The sequence below is a fragment of the Vidua chalybeata genome, chromosome 19, assembly GCF_026979565.1.
Source record: "Vidua chalybeata isolate OUT-0048 chromosome 19, bVidCha1 merged haplotype, whole genome shotgun sequence".
In the NCBI taxonomy this organism is placed as follows: domain Eukaryota; kingdom Metazoa; phylum Chordata; class Aves; order Passeriformes; family Viduidae; genus Vidua; species Vidua chalybeata.
The window spans coordinates 3862744-3882937 of record NC_071548.1 but is presented as its reverse complement, the minus strand read 5'-3'; the positions used below and the strand labels follow the sequence as shown (position 1 = coordinate 3882937).

General features: G+C 42.6%; 1 protein-coding gene across 10 annotated transcripts in view; it reads right to left on the bottom strand.

Annotated features, from left to right (window-relative positions):
• The window catches only part of TNRC6C (trinucleotide repeat containing adaptor 6C), a 98325-nt gene that overhangs the window by 52912 nt on the left and 25219 nt on the right, over window positions 1–20194 (bottom strand). For all 10 annotated transcript variants that reach the window (XM_053960090.1, XM_053960094.1, XM_053960092.1 and 7 more), the window contains exon 4: window positions 992–1324. In XM_053960090.1, the coding sequence (XP_053816065.1) occupies window positions 992–1324 (333 nt within the window). The remainder of the gene's footprint in view (window positions 1–991; window positions 1325–20194) is intronic.

Here is a 20194-nt window from a genome sequence, read left to right as displayed (position 1 = left end):
CAAAGGACAGAATAAAGTGCTAGAAAGGCCTAAGACACTCAACTACTTTTCCCAAAGTATTCTTTTCCTAAGGTTAAAATAATAACGGAGAGCATAAACAAGCAAAGGCATAAAATTATTATAACAGAACATAAGTGAAGTTACTATTCCTTATTTACAAACTTGCAAACCACTGTTCAAGGAGCATCAAAATTATCAGAATGATAGATATAACTTGTTAATACCCAAATTAGCAATGCTTCTGTAAGAATCACCACTAAATATTTACACTTTCTGAAGATCCATTATAGCTACCAGAGAGACACAAGGGAAAAAAAAACAAACAGGAGAAAGACCCCACAGCAACAATAAAATCTTTTACAAGTGGATGCCAGAAATGGCACATTTTGCCAGAATGAGTATATAGCCAAGGATTAGGAGTAATCCTCAAATATGAGGATATATGAGTAAGATTATGAGTAATAGGTGAGGATTGGAATTTGAAAATGGAATTTGAAAATGGCATTTGAAAACAGAATTTTAAAATGGCATTTGGAAACGAATTTTAAAATGGCATTTGAAAATATCATTTTAAAATGGCATTTTATATGGAATTTTAAAATGGCATTTAAGAATTGAATTTTAAAATGGCATTTTAAACAGAATTTTAAAATGGCATTTGAAAACAGAATTTGAAAATGGTATTTGAAAATGGAATTTGAAAATGGCATTTGAAACCGGAATTTGAAAATGGCATTTGAAAACAGAATTTGAAAATGGCATTTGATATGGAATTTTAAAATGGCATTTTATATGGAATTTTAAAATGGCATTTAAGAATTGAATTTTCAAATGGCATTTTAAACAGTATTTTAAAGTGGCATTTGAAAACAGAATTTGAAAATGGCATTTGAAACCGGAATTTGAAAATGGCATTTGAAAACCATCCTAGCAGTGAGGGAGGCAGCCCCGCACGGCGGCAGCAGCAGCTGCTCCCCCGCCGCGCTCTTACCTGGCTGCGCCTTGCCGGGATGCTGCTGTCCTGCTGCTCCCTGCTGAGGAGGAGGAGGGCTGGCTCCCGCTGCTGCTGCCGTGCCCGGCGCCGGGCCGGGGGCGCTCAGAGCCCCGGCGGGCAGTGGCTGCCCCCGCTTTAGGAGCTGCTTCTGTTCCTGCTGGCGGAAGCGGGGAGGCACCTCTCGGGGCAGGTATCGGGACGCCGCAGGCTGCTGCCCGTTGGCAGACGCGCGCTTGCCATTGCTGCTGTTGGTGAGAGTGCTGGTGGAAGTACTGGTACCGGTACCGGCAGGTTGGGGCTGGCTTAAACTGGTCTTAATAGGTTCTGGCACTAGGACAAAAGAAAATAATCATCATTGGTTTAGGATCTGAAAAGCTATCAGGTTGGTTTTTTTTATTGTAATTGGTAAACCGACGTTTTGCAGCCACTGAAAAGTTGGCCGAGTGTGTTAGTTTTTGCGTAGGTTTACTTTCTGTGGTGGTACTGGAAGCTTTTATGTCCTACTGAAACAAATCATCTGTATGGTTTAAAACAGGAGGGAGGACAAAAGAAAGATTTGACAATTCAGTGTGGAAGAGAATGCTATTTTCTGCTGCATCCACCTTGAGCCTCCACTGCCTTTTTAGTTCAGCAGTTTTGGGGGCGACCTGGCCAATATTAACATCAAATCCCAGGGTCTACAGCCATGAAAACAAACACTTTCAGTCTTCTAATAAGCTCCCAAAAAAACAAGCTAAAACACCTGATCCACCAGCTTATTCAGCACTCACACAAACTTTGGGTTTCTTGTGGTCTTTATCCAAACCTTTGCATCAAACACTTAGGACATCTCAGCCACCAACATCTGCACTCCAGGCATACATCTGATACCTCCCATGCTAACCCAGCCTGCAACGAGCCAGCCAGGCCACCCTGGAACGTGCCTGCACGCCTGGCACGAGTGACCAGCAGTGCCAGGTCCCAGGGACAGGCAGGAGGGAGTGGGCACGGTGCTGGAGGATGGAGTGGTGCTGGAGGATGGAGTGGTGCTGGAGGATGGAGTGGTGCTGGAGGATGGCAGCCCTGGCTCAGCTCACCTGGCAGCAACTGCCAGAGCTCTTTGGCCACCCAGAGAAACTCTTTGAGCTTCTGCAATGAACAGAACCAAGCACTGCTCCAGCTCATCACAAGCCAGGTCCAACAAGTGCAAAATTCCAGCTCATTCAGTCACAGAATATGCTGAGTGGGAAGGGACACACAAGGATCATCCCCCAAGGGCTGGCCCCACACAGGACCCTCCCCAGGAGTCACACCTTGTGCCCAAGAACGCTGTTCAAATGTAGCCTGAACTCTGTCACAGCCACCACAAACCCACACTCTGCCTCTCTCCAGGCTCTGACACACCTAGAAAACAGAACAACTTCTACAGCTGCAGCAGTGAACAGCACCAAGGGAATGCCAAGGGTGGGTTCAAAACAAGCTGGGACTTGACCAAGCAAAAATAGGCCAAAAAGTCTGGCACAACCATCAGCACTTCACTTCTCCAAGCTATTTGTTTTGGAAGCCTAAATAATTTCACCTGTGATTCCATCTGAACAAAAAAGGAACTCTAAATATATTTAAAATTTTGAAGTACTACTAATACCTGAAGAGCAGAGAACAAACCTTCCTTAGCTTTTCAAAATACACAATCACCTTTGGAAACAAACAGTCTATCCTTACTTCGAAATTTAAAAAGCAGATATAAAGTATTGTGGAATACAGAATAATTACTTTCGAATACCAAATCTGCACAATCAACATGCATGTGAAAATTATTCTATTTCCACAATAGAAATAGATCATTCACCTGATAGAAAATAAGTCTGACTTCATTGTAAAGGGTTTATTTTAGCTCCTACTGCTTCTGCTACTACTGTTACAGCAATGTAAGCATTTACTTCTACTACCACTAGCACCACAGAGATGCAAACATTTACAAACAGTGAGAGCTCAAGGACTCAGGATTTCTGCAAAGTCATTTACCACAAGGTTCACCCAGAGCACTGCAGACACAGGCTGATCAACCAAAAATAACCCACCATGGCAGCCAGGGAGCTTCTCCAGCTCGGCTGACAGACCAGGCACACACCCCCTGGTGCCAGCAGATGAGAGGGAATGCCAGGGAAGAGGAGGAAAAGGACAAGAGAATGGAAACCACTCGCTGGCACGATGCCAGCAGAGCTGGGATTTGTCTGGCCCCAAGATTTTCATGAGGAATACTAATTAATTGGAAGCATATTTTAGAGAACAAGACAGGCAGCTTTTTAAAAAGCATTATAGTCTCAATATTGTGTATATATAAATCATATCTGATACTTCCAAAGAGGTGTGCATATAGATATATTTATTTTTTAAAAATCACTAATCACTATTCTATCACTAAGTCATAGAATAGACAACACTTTTCACTTTAATGTAAACTAACAAAGGTGTTTCATCCCAAAGGTGAGGCCAGAGAAACCCAGTGATAGAGGCAATGTTCCCTCTACATATCTGAATCACAGATGAGAGAAAAGAACAAAGAAAATCAAAATATCGCTGTACTTTAGAATTAAAATATTTCTGCATATTCATGCTACTGTTTTTTCTCTAATCAACACAGCAAAGTAATGTTTATTTTGTACATCAAAATCTCTTTAAAGAGCACTTAAATGGAAGCTCTTGCAAGAATACTATGTCTACAAACCATGGTAGCTGGAAAAGAACTGTTTAATTATACCAATGACAGGGAATAAAGCAAGAAGAGTGAACAACATCACACGAATGGGATTGAGCCCTAAATTCCAGCTTCATACCAGACTGGAATTTAGACTTCAAACACAGCAAGAATACTTATAGAATATATATTACAAAGGCAATACGACTGTGTTCTGAAAGCCACCTCAGCAATGTTTAACCAGCAATTTTCACTTGATATGCACTGTGAGAAATACCAAATGTTCCGAGTGTCTGCCCCGGCTGTCCTAATTCTGAACTGCCGTGCGACATTGGCAATAAACACATCTTTACAAAGCCTCCAGCCATTCCCCTGCCTGCAGGGCTGCACCCTGCCACCGTGGGTGCCCCTTGCAGAACCCACAAAGGGCTTTCTTTCCCCACTGTGGGCACAGGGGCAGAGCAGCAGGAGCCTCTCCCACTGGGAGCTCTGCTTTAATCAGCCCCAAGGGCTGAGCTGCCAGCCCACGGAGAGCCCTGGCAGCCCCAGGAGCAGCCTGCCCACCCTTCCACCTGCAAGGAATCCACTGTCACTGCTAATGGCATGTGGGCAGCTGCTGGAAAGCCAGGGATTAAAACACAGAATTTAGCCATTTTATGGCTAAATTTGCCTGCATGCGAAAAATGTTGTTTAAATCGTGTGGGGGAAAGGATTTAACACCCAGTGGTTTTCATAACCAGCACGTGATTAAAGAACTAAAGCAAAAAACATTTAAGTGGAAAGGCTCTTGCAAAAATACAATTAAAGGCGTAAAATGAAAGCCTTGAGATTGCTTGCTCTTAAGATGTTTGTGATGGGTATCTGCTTACTCTCCATTCCGAGCTGTACACACACTAAACAATGAGCTTGCTTGTAATAATTATCAGTACTTAATGGTATCTAAACTTCTTAATCCAATTTTACCCAAACAAATCCAATAATTACTCCATATGCTTTTTGATGATTACAATCTCGGGAATCCCAACTGCATAAAAAAGTGTTACAAGCAATTGTAGGTGGATTTTATTAATATAATGAATAGGATCAGTCTAACAGATTTCAATTACAACAATAGCTTTTAAGTACATTTCTATGACATAAGGAAAGAACATGCATAAATGAAAGAAACTGGTTAAGCCACATAATACTGATTTATGGCAGCTTTTTCCTTTCATTCACCTCATTAACATTTCTCTGTATTTCAGAATCCCGCACTCCAGCTCTGTAAAACTTGCATTTCTAAAGCCTTCGAGGACCAGACATTCCAGAAGAGAAACAGTTAAGTCCAGAAATGCATTCTTGGCTGCTACTGTGACAGGATTTATTTACAGCTTCTATTAAACACAGCAGCTCCATTACAAAGTGCTGGATGTGAGGAGAATTTTTGATTATACAATGCCAATGCCTCACTGCGTTAAACATATCATGCCAGTGTATTATTTTTTTCCTTCTGCAATTCGTTCAGGTCATTGTTTGATGGGTTTATGAATTCATTACAGGAAACAGATGGATCCCATAATTCAGAGCTATTCTCCCAGCCAATCATTTGGGCAGTTTTTTTTCCTCATCTTGCTCCCCCCTCCAAATCAACCTTAATGAAGCCACTTCCTCCACGGCCAGTTCCCTGCACACACACACACTGCAGCACATCACTGCTGCTTAAAGCTCCCTCCAAACGCTAAAGGCTTGCCAAATAAAGCTGAGCAGGAGCACAATCCCACAGACACCCCCTCCGAGGTCACACAGAGCACCAGGAACTTACCCAAGTCGGGTGAAGACAGCCACCAAACACAGCATTAGAGTGGGCAAAACCACAAGTCTCATTAGTGAGAAACCCATTTTTATTTGCTCACAGAAGTCTGTTGCAGGGAAAATATTCTTGCCTCCCCCCCCTTCCCCCCAATCTACTTTCAAAGGCTGAATTTTCATTTAGCAAATTACCTCCTTTGTCTCCTAAGTGCTGGGATTTGCTATCCACAGTGACATCTGCTGGCAACAGCAAAGGTGCTCAGAACTACTGCATAAAACCCACTTCTAATGTTTTTACACATAGAATGCCAAATTTTCTGCCTGGATCATCCCTTCCCCCAAAATCACGAACTTCTGGGGAGAAAAAAAACTGCAGTCTAATGGCAAGATAATCCCAAAACTGATAATAGCTTTAATAATGTAACCAGAAGCTGCTGTTTGACATCAAAACCCACACTGAGAGATATAAGTAAAAATACATGAGTTATTGTGGCTTTAGAAAATTGTCACCATTTATATAAAGAAATGCCTTGACCTTGGGCTAATTCCTGATGATAACATTTATCTAATACTCAGAACAAATAAAGTCTTTTCCTGGTTTAACTTCATTCCCCCCCTCACAGTTGACCATGGTGCAGCTTCTTCTGCTTCCTCTTCCGGACATTTCCTCTCCACTTTCTTTTCTTGTCCTTTACAACATTTCCTTCCTTAGTCTTTCACCACCCCAGTTCAAAAATCTCATCTATAATCCACTTCTCCTGACAGACTTCTCACTTCTACCAACTTGGACCTTCTACACAGAACTTGAGTAGGAATTAACAGAAAGCTGCAAAGTTCATGGAAAACGTCTAGATCAGTTATTGGAATTTCTGAACAATAGAAGGTCTTATGTTCTTAACTGCTGGCTTTATGCAAAGGTATGAAATAGAGAAGCATTGAGGACTTCATTCCCCACCTCTTAAAGTAATGTATCCACAAATCCAGCTGACCTCAGGCGCTCCTTTGTTCCCCCCTCCCCTCAGACCCTGTCGTTCACCTCAGTTCAAACAAGTTCTGTTTGCCCACATTTCCCACCCATGTCCCACCAGCTAAAGCTCTGTGTATCTTAACTATGTCATGGCTGCTGAAATGACACTCTTACTTGATAGTGTCATAAGCAAAGTGGGGAAATGGGAGCAAAATGTGAAATTGGTTGAAATGTTCTCTGGGAGAATCAATGGCTTGCTGTCAAAACAGAATATGTTTCAGGAGAGATTCCACGGGGACTTGATCCGAGCCTACGCTGTTCAATATTTCCTTAACAGCTGGATGATGGACTAGAGAATATCCTTATTAAATCTGCAAATGACACCAAGATGGGAGAAGGAAGATGGGGGTGGTCAGATCGCTGTGTGACAGGATCAGAGCTCAGCAGTGAGGAACTGGAGAAGCAATGTGACAAAACTACAATTCAATAAGGAAAATCACGTCATTAGCAGGAGGAATTAAATGAAGAATAGCAAACATCTCGCCCCACAGCACTTCTGCAGAAAAAGAAGCAATGTTTTAGCAAATCATAAACCGAAGAGGAGAAAAAGATAATAAGAAGATTGTAAAAAGCCAGTTGGTGGAATGGGATAAACACCCAGCAACCCATCCACTCAAGCCTGGCATCACAAAGCCTTCCCTGTCTGTTCCCACAGCTGAGCATCTCTCTTCCAGAAGGAGCTGGACCACCTGGAAAGGGCACAAAGGAAATGGGAATCTGGAAAAGGGAACCACCACAGCAGGCAGAGGTAAGGGAGTAGTCAGGCTACAAGACACTGGGTACACAAATTTTTAAAAATACAAAGAAAGAAGACTAAATAATTTGCTCCACTCCACAGTGAATAAGACAAGACTTGCTGCTTTAAATGGCAGTCAGGGAGATTTAGACTTACATTTCCAGCAATAAGGATGATCAAGGGTTATCTGCAGACACGATACAGGTTTGGTCAACTTGTCTCAGGGCAAGAGGATGGAATAAATGACCTCTCAAGAACCTTTAGAGCACATTTTCTACCACTGTACATGTAAAACAGAGCTCCAAATCCATCTTACTCAGTTCTCCCACTTCACTCAGCCATGACAAAGAAATCCTTTTTCTCTCAGGCTGATAGTCCCAGCACTCTCCCCAGCTTCTGCTGGATTTTAAATAAGTTTCAGATGTGGCCTTTCTTCACCAGCCCTACATGCAGATCCTCTCCATTTTGTTCTTGATTAATGTAAATTTGAAATTGTATCAATCCCGAGTGACATTTTATCCCTTCACCACCACAGTGAATGCTCTGTGTCAGCCCAGCACAGCCCACCCTGAGGCAGAACGTCTGTGCAGCAAAGGGTCACAGCACAACTCTATTCACAAACTGAACTTTTCTTAAGAGCTGGAGCAGTTCCTAACAAAAACATAGATTCTTGAGTACTTCAGAGCTCAGACACAGGATTTTGTTTCCCTTTCTGGAACAGCATCTACATTTTTTCTTTCAGATCTGTCAGCAGAGATGGTGACAAATACTTCTTTTGACAGAAAGATACAAAACCTGTTTTGGGTGACTCAACATGTATTTTTAAGTTTTTTTCAATCCTATTCTACATTATTCAGGTCGGTGTCACATGCAGCAATCTTGTGAAGAATACTTATACTTTTAACAGTTTTAATATTTTCCTCACTGCTTTCCTCCATGTTAGCACTGATTATAATTTTAATTTTAAATTCACAATTAATTAGCTGTGCCATTAAAAATGGTACAGCTAATTAGGTTGATAGGTTGTCATCAACAATAGATTGATAATCCAAAGTAAATATGATGCTCTCCCACTGCAAGCCAAACTCTCTCATGTTTATTGAAAGCTCTGAGTGCACACACATGGGGTTTGCCATCAGCTAATTGATGAGCAGAAATTGGACTGTACACATCAGACCTCAAACTCAGCAGCCCAAGCGAGGAACCAGGGCTGTGGAGTGGGCAATGGAACAGTTAAATTCACAGAGCAGCATTCCTGCAGGATAACAGATGGTAACTTTCAAGACTTAACAATTCATCTGTTTCCTTTCAAGCGAGAGTTCTCCAACAGGCAGGTGCTGGGAACTCCAATACCAGCACTAATCATGGACACCTCTGCACACAGACTGCCCAAATGCTACCCCCCGAAAAGATAAATAAATGAATGAATTCACCTGACTAGAAGCTGCTCTCTGTCCTGAAGCCTCTGACATCTCAGCACAGAAGTGTTTCCTTTAACATATCACACATTCAACTTGGAATTCAGACTCCTGCAAACCCAACTCCCACCTCCAGAGCAGGGCAACACACTGGCCTTAGAAAGAGAACTTGGCTATTCTAAAGGAAAATAATGAAGCTATTAAAAGTTTTTAATCACTCATATTAATAATGTCAAGAAACAACAGCATTAACAACTGTCTGAAAAGGACAGGAGGGAGATAAGAGTCATTGCTGAGATGAATTAACTGGTGCAGGAAATACTACTGTGAAATTTAAGTGAGAGGGCAGCTCAGAATTAAGAGAGGGATTCTCAGCAAGTGGTTAGAAATGCTGGCAGCATCTTTTCAGGTTTCGTAAGACTTTCCTATAGAGTGTTCAGAACTCTTCACCAAGAATTCACATCTTGTATTCCTTCCCAGAGTATTTAGGAACATCTGAACTCCACCAACTATAAAGACCCACTAGAGAAAACCAGTAAGTTCTATCCCACCAGCAGCACATGAGAGCATCACAAACACAATCCCAACAATTCAGGAACACAGCAAAGGATGTCAGGAGCCAGCCACGGGCATGTGCTCCCCCTTCACTCCAAACCCTCCTCAGTGATGCTCCAGGCAAGGTACCCCCAGCAGGAACTACACAATAAAAGAGTCAGAGAAGACAGGAAACAGCTGAAAGTTAAATTACACAAAACCAACACTATCATCACTGCAAGTGCCAGTGGGAAAATTCAAGCATATAATAACAGATTAAATAACTTCATACAGAGCCACATAAGAAGTCTGGGCAGACCCAGGAAGTGAATCCTTCCATTTTAAACTGACTGTGTGCATTTAATCTCATTAGACAATGTTTTACAGTTTTCATATGCAAAAGAATTTTTTAAAAACAAATTTACAAATGGCACAGCCATCACACCAGACATGTTCTTCCTCCTTTCCACAGAGCACTTCCAGGCACAGACTGAGGAGTAAATATTCTTTACAGCAGAAACCAAATTGTTAAGCCACACACACAAACAGATAAATATGCAAATTCCCAGTAAATAGTACATTCCTAAGAAATTGAAAACGAGGATAGCCTCAGTATCCACTGATTTACTGGATACAAGAGCCTGAAATTTCCTTCGCCTTGAACAGTGATGATACACACGTACAGCCCACTCTTCAGCTGGGGCTTGAAGAGTGAATCCCAGTGTAAAGGGGGATTCCAGTTTCATACAGATGTGGCTGGGTACTGTAAAGATACCCCATATCCTATATCCCCATCATTTCTGCCTGGGGCTGCCTCTGCAGAGACCACTCAGCACTGGCACACAGTGCACAGATTCTGTCACCCTTGGAATGTGTGCTGTCCATGCAGGGTGGGTGTTCCTGCAGTTTCCAGGGGTCCCAGGGCACAGTCAGTGCTGGCATCCCACCCAGGACAACAGGGAATACTAAACACTCATGCCACAGCAGGTACAACACCTCTTTTTCCACTTTGACTTTTGAGCTGGAAAGAAGGTAAGGAGTCCCTGGGTGTTTTCTGGAATGCCTGGAAATTGCCAGTGTGTATTTATGGATCAATATCCTAATGTGGATAGAGAGATCAATGAGTGCAGGACACCTCTGGGCTGCCAGGTGTGCAGGCAGCCTGTGTGACTTTTTGTGCCCCAAATCAGTGTCCAGGGAGCCCCAGGCTGGGGAGTGTGGACACAGCCTGGGCCCAACAGCCCAGACACATCACATCACTACACACAGGCACATTTTTCTCCTGGAACGCAGAAATACAGCTCCTCCAGGTATTTCATTTCTGTTTTGGGGGAGCAGGAGCTGGCTGCATTGATATTTAATTCCTTCCAGACATGCCCATGGAAGCAAGCTGTGACTGCCTGCAGATGACAGGGCTGCTGCTCAGATGGGAAGTGTAATGTTGCCTGACACTGCCTGTGCTGCTGGAACCATGGGACTGGGCACACATGTCACACTGACTAAAGGCCTGAGCAAACACAAAGCTTCAGCCCTCCTGCCATGGACATTTATGGTACCAAATGAATATTTTATGTGCGACACTAAAATAGCAGCAATTCTGTGAGCAACCAGAAACAGGCCTCTGTAATTTTGGCATAACCCTTCCAGTTCACATTCTATCTCAAAAGAAGACTTAATATGTTTATACTACAGCTCTAAAGATAGTGTAGAGCTATCTGAGCCATCAATTTAAATCAATCAGCAGGAAAAACTGAAGCAGAGCCAACAGAGTGTCCAGCATGGACCAGCTTCCCCCTCTCCTGGGCAGTGTGGATTTATTCCAAGTTTCAGGTAGCATCACCCTGAGAAATTGTGCATGGAGCCAACTCAATGAAAGGTAAACCTGAAATATTTTGGCCTTACATATTAGAATCTTGTGCCCTTATTAGGATAACTGAAGATGCGTTCATTTGTATTTCATATAATTATTTTGAAAATCATTGCTTTGAGCAAGTGGGTCTTTAACATACAGAACCCATAGGGACATCATTATCACTTTAGGGGACTGTAATAATATAATTTCACACATTTTCTATCATAAAAACCTGTTTGGGGTTCTACATCCTTCCCTTGCCTTCAGAAAGGAGCAGTGAGAAGAACTTGAAGCCCAAAATGAAGAGTGATCCCTTATTCAGCTAAACCAAATTAAATTAAAGTCGTGCTCTAGAGATGAAACAAACAAATGAGTGTTTAAATCTGCATACAGATCTGCAGTGGGGGGAGAGGAAGAAAATGCACTGAACTTAAAAGTTATATTTCAGTTCTTTTAAAACTTCCTTTTAAACCTAAACATGACATTTCATATTCAATAGTGTTTTTCTGAATGAGCTTCTCAATGCTGGCCTCTTTCCTGGAAGGTTTTTGTTTGGAACTCTGAGCTCATCTACCTGACGGTCAAACCTGGAGAGTCAGAAACAAACTCTTCATTTCTGATTCAACATCAAATCTGAAGCAAACTCTTCATTAATTCAGTTATAGCTGAACAGATTTTTTTATGTCTCCAGTGCCATTGTGCATTAATGCCACACATGAAAAACAGGATTTAAATTGTTCAGAAATGTGAAGAAAGCACTCCAGCAGTTTACACACGTTCTGTTCAGGTTCCTTGGGAAAATTTCTTAAAGAAAAGCAGACTAAAACCTGATGGGGGGCTCAGCAAGCATTTCCCTGCAGATAAGGTGGAAGCAAAGGAAACTCCAAGTGAGTTCATTCACGGAGCCCAGCCTGCAGGCCAGCCCTTCAGCGAGCAGTGCCCAGGGAAGCTCTTCCCAAGACTGCACACCCACACTGAGCAGGAAGAACAAGGCCAGGGGAAGCCCAAGGATCCATCCCATGTTTCCAGCGGGGTTGTTGTCCCAGTGACAGCCCTGTGTCACCACAGCAACCTTCACCAAGAACTCACAATGCACCCAAATGAACCCCGAGCTAAATTAACTTATTGCATGTCACCAGTGAGAAATGACTGTTCAGAGGTAATTTTCTGTACTAATATGTAATAGAGTTAACTCTCTAAATTGAATTAAATTAATTAAATGCCACTCCCAGTAAATCAGATTCTATTACATGAATGTTAAAAGAAATTAAAGATGTTTTAATAAAGATTACTAATAATAACTTAATATTATTACTTCATTTTAATTCAAAAATTCTGCTCAGTTTATTTTAGACACATGTCTTCCCCTCACTAGGAAGGAATACCTAATTACTCCACATGCATTTCATAGAAATGGGCTTAGACTTAGCTAAAAGAAGTAACATCAGCACTTAAGGAAGAAATACAGCTTGTTTTAATAAGTGACATCCTAAGATTCTTCCTCCCCCCTCACACTTTGGGTAAACTCCACACTTTCAATGAGTGTGTCCAGTTTCCAAAGGGTTTCGTTTCTGCTTTTTTCAGAAAAAAAATGAAAATGTCTTGCAGTAAAGCCAATTGCAAACAAAGAGGAAAACAGCACGTCTGCCTAGGCAGGGTACAAAAATAACAGCTCTTTAAAGGCTTTGCAGATCTATCCAACAATGCATTACTAAGTTTATTTTTTAAAGTAGATTCTTGACTTTGGAGGACAGACAGCTGTGAGACAAATCTATAATTCTCCCAGTTTCTCATGTAAATAAAAAGTGAAAATTGCCAGCTGATGGTGTTTGTGCTGTCCCACCACCCTGACTTTAACTCAGAACACACCAAGACACTTTGGCAAAAGCAGGGGCTATGTAACAATAATCACTTCTCAGAATTATGAGAAGTGATTCCTTTTTATCCATTATTTAGGTTTCAGGAAGCAGCTGTGCTTGTGCTGAGAAGGCAGCTGGTGACAGCAGAGGGAGCACACCGAGCTGTCACTTCTGCCACTGGCCACAGGGTGACAATGACATCAGCCCAATCACCAGCTCAGCTCAACACCCTGAGGACAGGCAGCACTGCCACTAAAAGAATATGGTAAATATGGTAGAAAGGATTAAAACATTCCCTGAATCTCCAGCAAATGTGAGTTAAGGCAGTGACAACCCTGTGGGGTAGAACAAGATGAGTTTCAACATCCCACCTACATTCCAGGTATCAGTAAAATGGGATTATAGATTTAAGTGTTCAGTGTTACTATGCATCTAAGTTATTATCCACAGATTTTAAGCTAGAATTTTATCTTTTTTTTTAAAAGTCTTAGTAGCTGTAATAAGGCAGCAAATCACAAAGTTTTCCACAGATCTTTTCTGGGAAGGAATAGCTGAACAACTGAAGAGGCTGAAGACAACTTCTCGCCTGATTTCCCACAGTGATCACTGGACAAGATTAGAGATAACTATACAACAAAGAAAAAAAAATTAAATTATTACTCTTGGAAACGGGCAGGAAGATATGGAAGCTGTAGCAAGACATGAATTACGATGGAGCCTATGTCAGAAACGTGGCACTGAACACATTATTTTCTTCCTGTTTCACTCTGAAGACTTTCTCCTGTTGAAAAAGGAAATGCTAGGTGCTCACACGTACAGCAGGAAAGAACTGCCAGTGCAGGACAGGACAGCCTGACACCCCCAGCACCTGCAGGAAGGGTTCTCATGGTTTGTCAATCAAGCCTAAACTACTGCAGTGGAAACTTTGGGGAAATTAAAGCAAGGAATATATTTAAATGTATACTTCAGGGAACTACCTGCAGGGGGAAAATGGGTAGTGATTAAACAGGAGAAATGGGGAGTGAAAAAGAAAGTGCACATTATCAAATCGAGGTCTTTATGGAATAAGGTATCTGAAACTTGGGAGTTTTTCATAGCAAACCGAGTTTAGGGACAGAAAAGTAAAAGAGAAGAATTAGCACTGCCCTGGACAGCCTGGATTACAGAGCTATGCAATGGGGTGAGCCTGAAAGGCACAGAAAAATCAGTTTTATTTGTAAACAGCAGCAGGTTACTGTCCACACGCTGACTCAAGGGCTTCTTAGTAACTCTCCAATGACAGTGCACAGGTTTTGGCTGGGACAAAGTTAATTTTCTTACAGTAGCTGGTGTGGGGCTGCTGTGGTTTGGATCTGTGCTGAAAACCCAGGGTGTTTTCATTACTGCTGAGTGGTGCTCACAGAGAGCCACTCTGCTCTGCTCCTCAGCCCACGCTGCTGGGGGGACTCCAGGAGCTGGGAGGGGACACAGCCAGGACAGATGACCCAGCTGAGCCGAGGGAAAATTCCACACCAGATGGTGCCATGAGCACCACATAAAGCTGGGGAGAAGGAGGAAGATGGGGGTGTTTGGAGTGGTGGTGTTTGTCTGCCCCAGGCACTGCTCCTCTGATGGAGCCCTGCTGTCAGGGATGGCTGAGCACCTGCCTGCCATGGGAAGTGGGGAATCAACTCCCTCTTCTGCTTTGCCTGTGTGCATGACTTTTGCTTTACTTATTAAACTGTTTTTTCATCTCAACCCACGAGTTTTCTCACTTTTACTCCTCCAATTCTCCCCACATCCTGCCAGGGGGGAGTGAGCCCCAGCTCCTGCCTGGGGTTAAACCACGATATACAGATACTGCATTTTAAAAAAATAATTCTCCACTAACTGGAAGGATTTGCAAAGAAGAAAAACAAATTATCATGGTTTGAAAAACAGTCTGAAAACCGTAGCACCAGGGAAAACTGGATGGGCTGTTAAGTAAAAAAAGGAGACACAAAAAGGCCTCTGCAGTGGAGGGGAAGATCCACTCTCCTGGGCCAAGCAGCCAACAAAGAGGGGCTTATGTTATAGGAAAGACAGACTGAATATGAAGGTGCCTTTCAAAGAATAATCAAAACATCTTTCAAGAATGCCTGTTGGGCCTGTGTGAGAGAGGGGAGACAGTTAAGACCATCCCTTTTTGCTCATCTAAAGGGATATACCTAGTGCTGTGGTAGTAAGACCTCAAGGTGGCATTTGAATTCTTAACAGAGTTGAAGAATCATCAGTTCTCTCAGTTAGTAACTCATGTGCTTCAAAACAGAAGTTCATGAGAGCCTGTCTGGCTTCCTAAAGGTGAAAAGGTCTGGTTTATAAAAAAAAAGACAGTAACAGTAGCCAGATCAGAAATTATGCCTGAAATGTTAAAGAGTATCCTGGTAACAGGAGGACAGGTCTTCAGGAGACTCTGCTAAAACAGAGAACAACCTCTGTTCACATGGGAAGAGGCCACCAGGAGCCTGAGTCACACCAAGTTCAGCTGTTCCCATGGGGCAAGTGACAATAGCAGTGGCTGCCACGCCCAGGGCAGGATTCGGTGCTGCTGTTAAAGACAGGTCCCACGACAGAGCTGAGTGTGAGCCACTGCTGCCACCCCACAGGGGCAGGATGCCTGCAGGGAAAATCACCTCCTCTCCGGATGCTAATGCACACTGCAGTGCCTGAACCAGTTCAGGAAGAACCTGAAGGATCAGGTGCACCACGCACACCTGAGCAGAAGCTTTGGAGCATTTACCAGAGTGTCAGCTGGTTAAAAAGACATTTTAAACAGTCCTGTAGGATTTGTAAAGTATGGGCTACCACTTTTAACAACTCAGGAGAAACAATGAAATAATTTAGCAAAACACAGGAAGCCAAGGGTTCTCAGAGTAGAGGAATGTCAACACCAGATAGTCAACAAGAGAACACCAAGGTCCCTCAGGCCAAACGCTTCACACACAGTGTAAAAGAATCAAAAGCACGTTTTCATTCCCTTCCTTTTCCAAGATAACCCTCTGCAGCATTTGTACAGTAACTATTCCAGGAGCACCTACTAGTGTTACAGTTCAAAGTGGATTTCATCCTTCCCAAGGAAGGGATCAGGTAACTCTAGAAACCCAGCGTGTATCTCAAAACAATCATTACCAAAGAGAGCTAATGCATTTCCTGATGAACCTCTCCTCCAGCTCACAGTTTGCAGATCTTATCGACATTATATTTATATGCCTTACAAGCCTCCTCCAGGTAGCAAGATGATAATCTAATAATGAAAAGTGGTCAGCACGCTGCAGATAAATCAAAGCTGATGGGTCATTTTTTCATGGGGGACTGTTAGCTGCCTTCTCCATGAAAACACGTGTGAGCCAGGCCTCAAGACAGAGAAAAAACTGACTTCGTGGACATGTTTCTCTAAAAGAAGAATAAAAGTGAAGAACAGACTACAGTTCAGAAAGTAATGGGAGAAAGAAGCACACTGATGAACAGTGTGCTTATATTTTTGCTATAAAATCACTTCCAAGGAAACAAAGCTCATTCTCTGCAGGGTGGGGAGGAGATGTGGGATGGGTGCTTGTTACTATCAGTAGATACAAAAGTGGCATGTTACAAAGGAAATACTGGGGCATGTATGCTCTGATGGGGGGCAAATATCAGACAACATTCTATTTATAATTGGAAAACAGTTATTTTACAAGCAGACTGACAGAAGAATAGAACATTTGCCAATGCCTGAGCTGCTGCAATGCCAAAAGAGCAGCAGTTTGACTATTTCACAGCCCACATGCTCCACACACTGCACTGGGGAACAGCAGCAGGGAGCAAAGTACTCACTGTGGGCAGATAAATACCCATAACCCAGCGTGCAGCTTGATCATAACCAACACCATTATCACTGTGCAGCTGGGTTAAAATTTATCTATTAAAATACCCGGTTGTCCACAACTGTATTGGCAGCTTTGCTGCTGGGAAAGCAAACTGGGATTTATCTGAGAGCACTTCCCACCAAGGGCCACCCTGACAATTCGTCTAGGCTAGAAAAGCCTAGCTGGTGTTACCCAGGCTGTGCTTGCTCTCTCTTCAAAGGGTATTCTTGGAGAGATGATGTCCTAGGCTAGAAATGCATCTGACAAAGGACCATGTAAAGAGAAATCTGATGATGTACATGTTGTCCTGCTGCCTTCAAGCAGGGTTACCAACCCTTACAACCTAGAGCATTTGAAAAGTGCTTTTAACCAACTGTGTCTAGTGCTGGAGAACTCCCGTTTTTATCTTATTCTAGAACTAATTACTTGCAGGTCAGGTTCTTGCCATCTTCAACCTGATAAATCCAGATCATTCCTAACTGAGGAACCAGAAAAAGCAATATTCTGCCTGTATTTATATTATGAGCACATGCCTAAATTTGCATAACAGCAAACTACAACAGACAATCCCCAAGGAGAATAAAAACTACCTGAGGAGCACTAGGAGTATCTACTTGAGCCCTTACCTGCTTTTCCATTCCCAGATGAGGAATCTGCAAAGCTCACAAGGCAATCACTGACCAGTGATGCCTTAAGTTTTAGCTCTCACATTTTTCAGATTCTGTACTGCCTCAGTGTGTGACTCTGAACTTCACATAAAGTGTTACCAAGTTCTCCTCATAGTTTAGTCAGACAAAACAATCCTTGTCCAGCCAGAGAACACCGTTGGAGCTTTTGTGCTGTTTCAGGCCCAAAAAGTATAAACAGCAAACTGAGGAGAGCAGTCTGGGAGGATGGGACTTCATAACCTGAAGCTGTAATTGGACAATTAACCCCAACATGGAAATGGACCAAAACTTATAAAAGTGTGAAAACTCGTGACACACTGTCCATCTTGGGTAGAGCCATGGCTGGGCTCTTGTACTGCCCCAGGTGTATCCTCTGAAGGCCTTTTAATAAATCCCTGTTTTATTCCTTTAACTCTGTCCAGCCTCTGTTCCAGGGAGCTTCTCAAGGCATCACCAGGACTGGAGGTACAACTCCAGGCAAGGACATCAAAGCCCCTCTGAGGGGGCAGCTGTCCTGTAAATCCAGCTCAAGCTTGGTGTAAATTAGGAAGAATGTATTTCATGGTTACCTCTTTTATTTTCAAATAACCCCAGAGTTATATGTTTGTTTGTTTTTCTTTAAGAGATAATTTTTTTTTCCCAAAAACCTGTACAAATTGCTTTGGTGTGTTGTTGTCTGAACAGAGCATTTCTTTGAAAGCTGGGCAATCTATAGCTTCCCAGGAGCTACAGAAGATTTAAACCTTCAGAAGTGTCAGTGCTTGCTTGCAGGGCTCAGGCTGTCCAGCCCTGACAAACTCTCTCTCCTGCAAAAATTCCCAATGCAAATCTCTCCTTGGGCACCTTTGACTTGCAAACCAGCAAGACGCACAGAGAAAGAGCTACAAACCCAATTAAAGTTCAGCAAAGATTATTCATACATTTACTGTTTACCTTGTTCTCCTTCACTTCACAATGGCAATGCTGAAGATACTCGTAATATTTCTTGTGTGAGAGCAAAAAGCTTATTAAATACCACTGAACTACTGCCTGTCACAGTCACTCCAGCTGAAAGAAAAGCAGGTAGGAAACCAAAGTTTTTTCTTTAGTATTTTAACTGCAATTCTCCCAGCTCATCCTTCTTGCTTTGTCTCCTTGACTATGCAAATTGCTCCTCCTGTTTGCTTCGATCTTTTTGCATTTTCTACTCCTCTTCACCCAGTACTGGACTCACAAATTACCTCCATCCTCTATTCTTTGCAGGCTGTAAAATGGTAATTATTCCTCTGTCAGAGAAGTGATATCTCAGTGGGTTTTATGAACAAATTCATGTTTGTTTAAAGATACTTATAGTAGCAGAACACCCCCATGCTAACATTTATCAAAAAGAAAACATTTTTGTGTTACAAAGCCCTAATGTATGGCCACAGGTTATCATTAAGTTATCAAGTGACTGCATATTAAGATCTAATTGAAGAACTTATTGCAGGGCTCCCCCTCCTTCTGCAATGATGATTTATGGCACATTTTGTCACTACAATGTGCAGCAGTTCAGTACAAACACAGCACTTAACTAACAAGATGACAGAGGCAGATATTCAAGCACAAGCTATAAATACTCAAATGAGTCAGAGGTTGTAAATCTGTTGTAAATCATACCTGATTTGTAGGCTGGAACACATTTTCTAATCTTATGGAAAAAGCCTCTGCTGGTTCCTACAATAATATGACACGAACCAGAAAAACTCAAGACTTCTTTTTAAAAAATACTGATTGTGTCACATACTGTCATAATTCTATTTAAAATCCTGATGAGATTCTCTAAAAAGTTTCATTTTCCCTTTTTTCCCTATGGAACTACCACTAAACATCAGTGACATCTACCACAGCCAGAAGGAGCACATTATCAATAAACACAAACTTCATTTCTGTATGAGCAGAATGGAGGTTACACACACACAGGCAGAGAACATTGTAACAGTCCAATTGGGCAGGATAAGTAAAGAATCAATTTAAAAATATGCAGTAATCTGCACGGCTGATTTGGAAATGAAAATAACCCAGCTTTGGAAACAGGTATGCTGCAACTCCTGCCATCCCAACAGAAATGCCAGAGCAGGGGATGGGATCTCAGATATTTTCATCCATTCTTTTTTTTTCCTTTTAACTCCCTTTTCTACTAGAGCAAACCATGTTCCTCCAGGTAAAATATACAGCTCTGCCTGTGGGATAACAGATAACCTGAAGGAACTATGCCAACATTTGTGACACCACAATGGTTTACCCAGCACACTGTTAAATGTTTTCTGTTCAGTCCCCCAAAATAAAATGTATGAAAGCATAAGTGTTGGCAGAATAATCTCCCAGTCTGCAGACAACCTCCCTGACTCTGCGAGCTGCATGTTAAAATCATCACACACTGAGGAGTCCCAAGGCTCACAGCCCAGACAGCCTGGGGGAGGGGACAGCTCCTCACCAGACCACAGATGGAAGGGAATGATGCTCAGCTCAGGAGCCACTGCAGCACTGGGACAGAGGACAGGCAGTGCTGGACAGGCTGCTGAATCCCAGGATCACTGCAGCCACTCCAGCTTCTGCAATCCTGCTTCATCATTCCCCAGCAGTGAGCTGAAATTCCCATTTTCCCCTTGGAAAGCCCACCTCTCCCTTCCTGGTCCCTTGCCATGAACATGCCAGACAGACCTACAAGGATCATGGAGGTCCAAGAGGCACAGATTGACCAGCTCTGCTTTACAGTAAAGGGATAAAAATATTTTCCAGCTAACATTTCTAATCAAA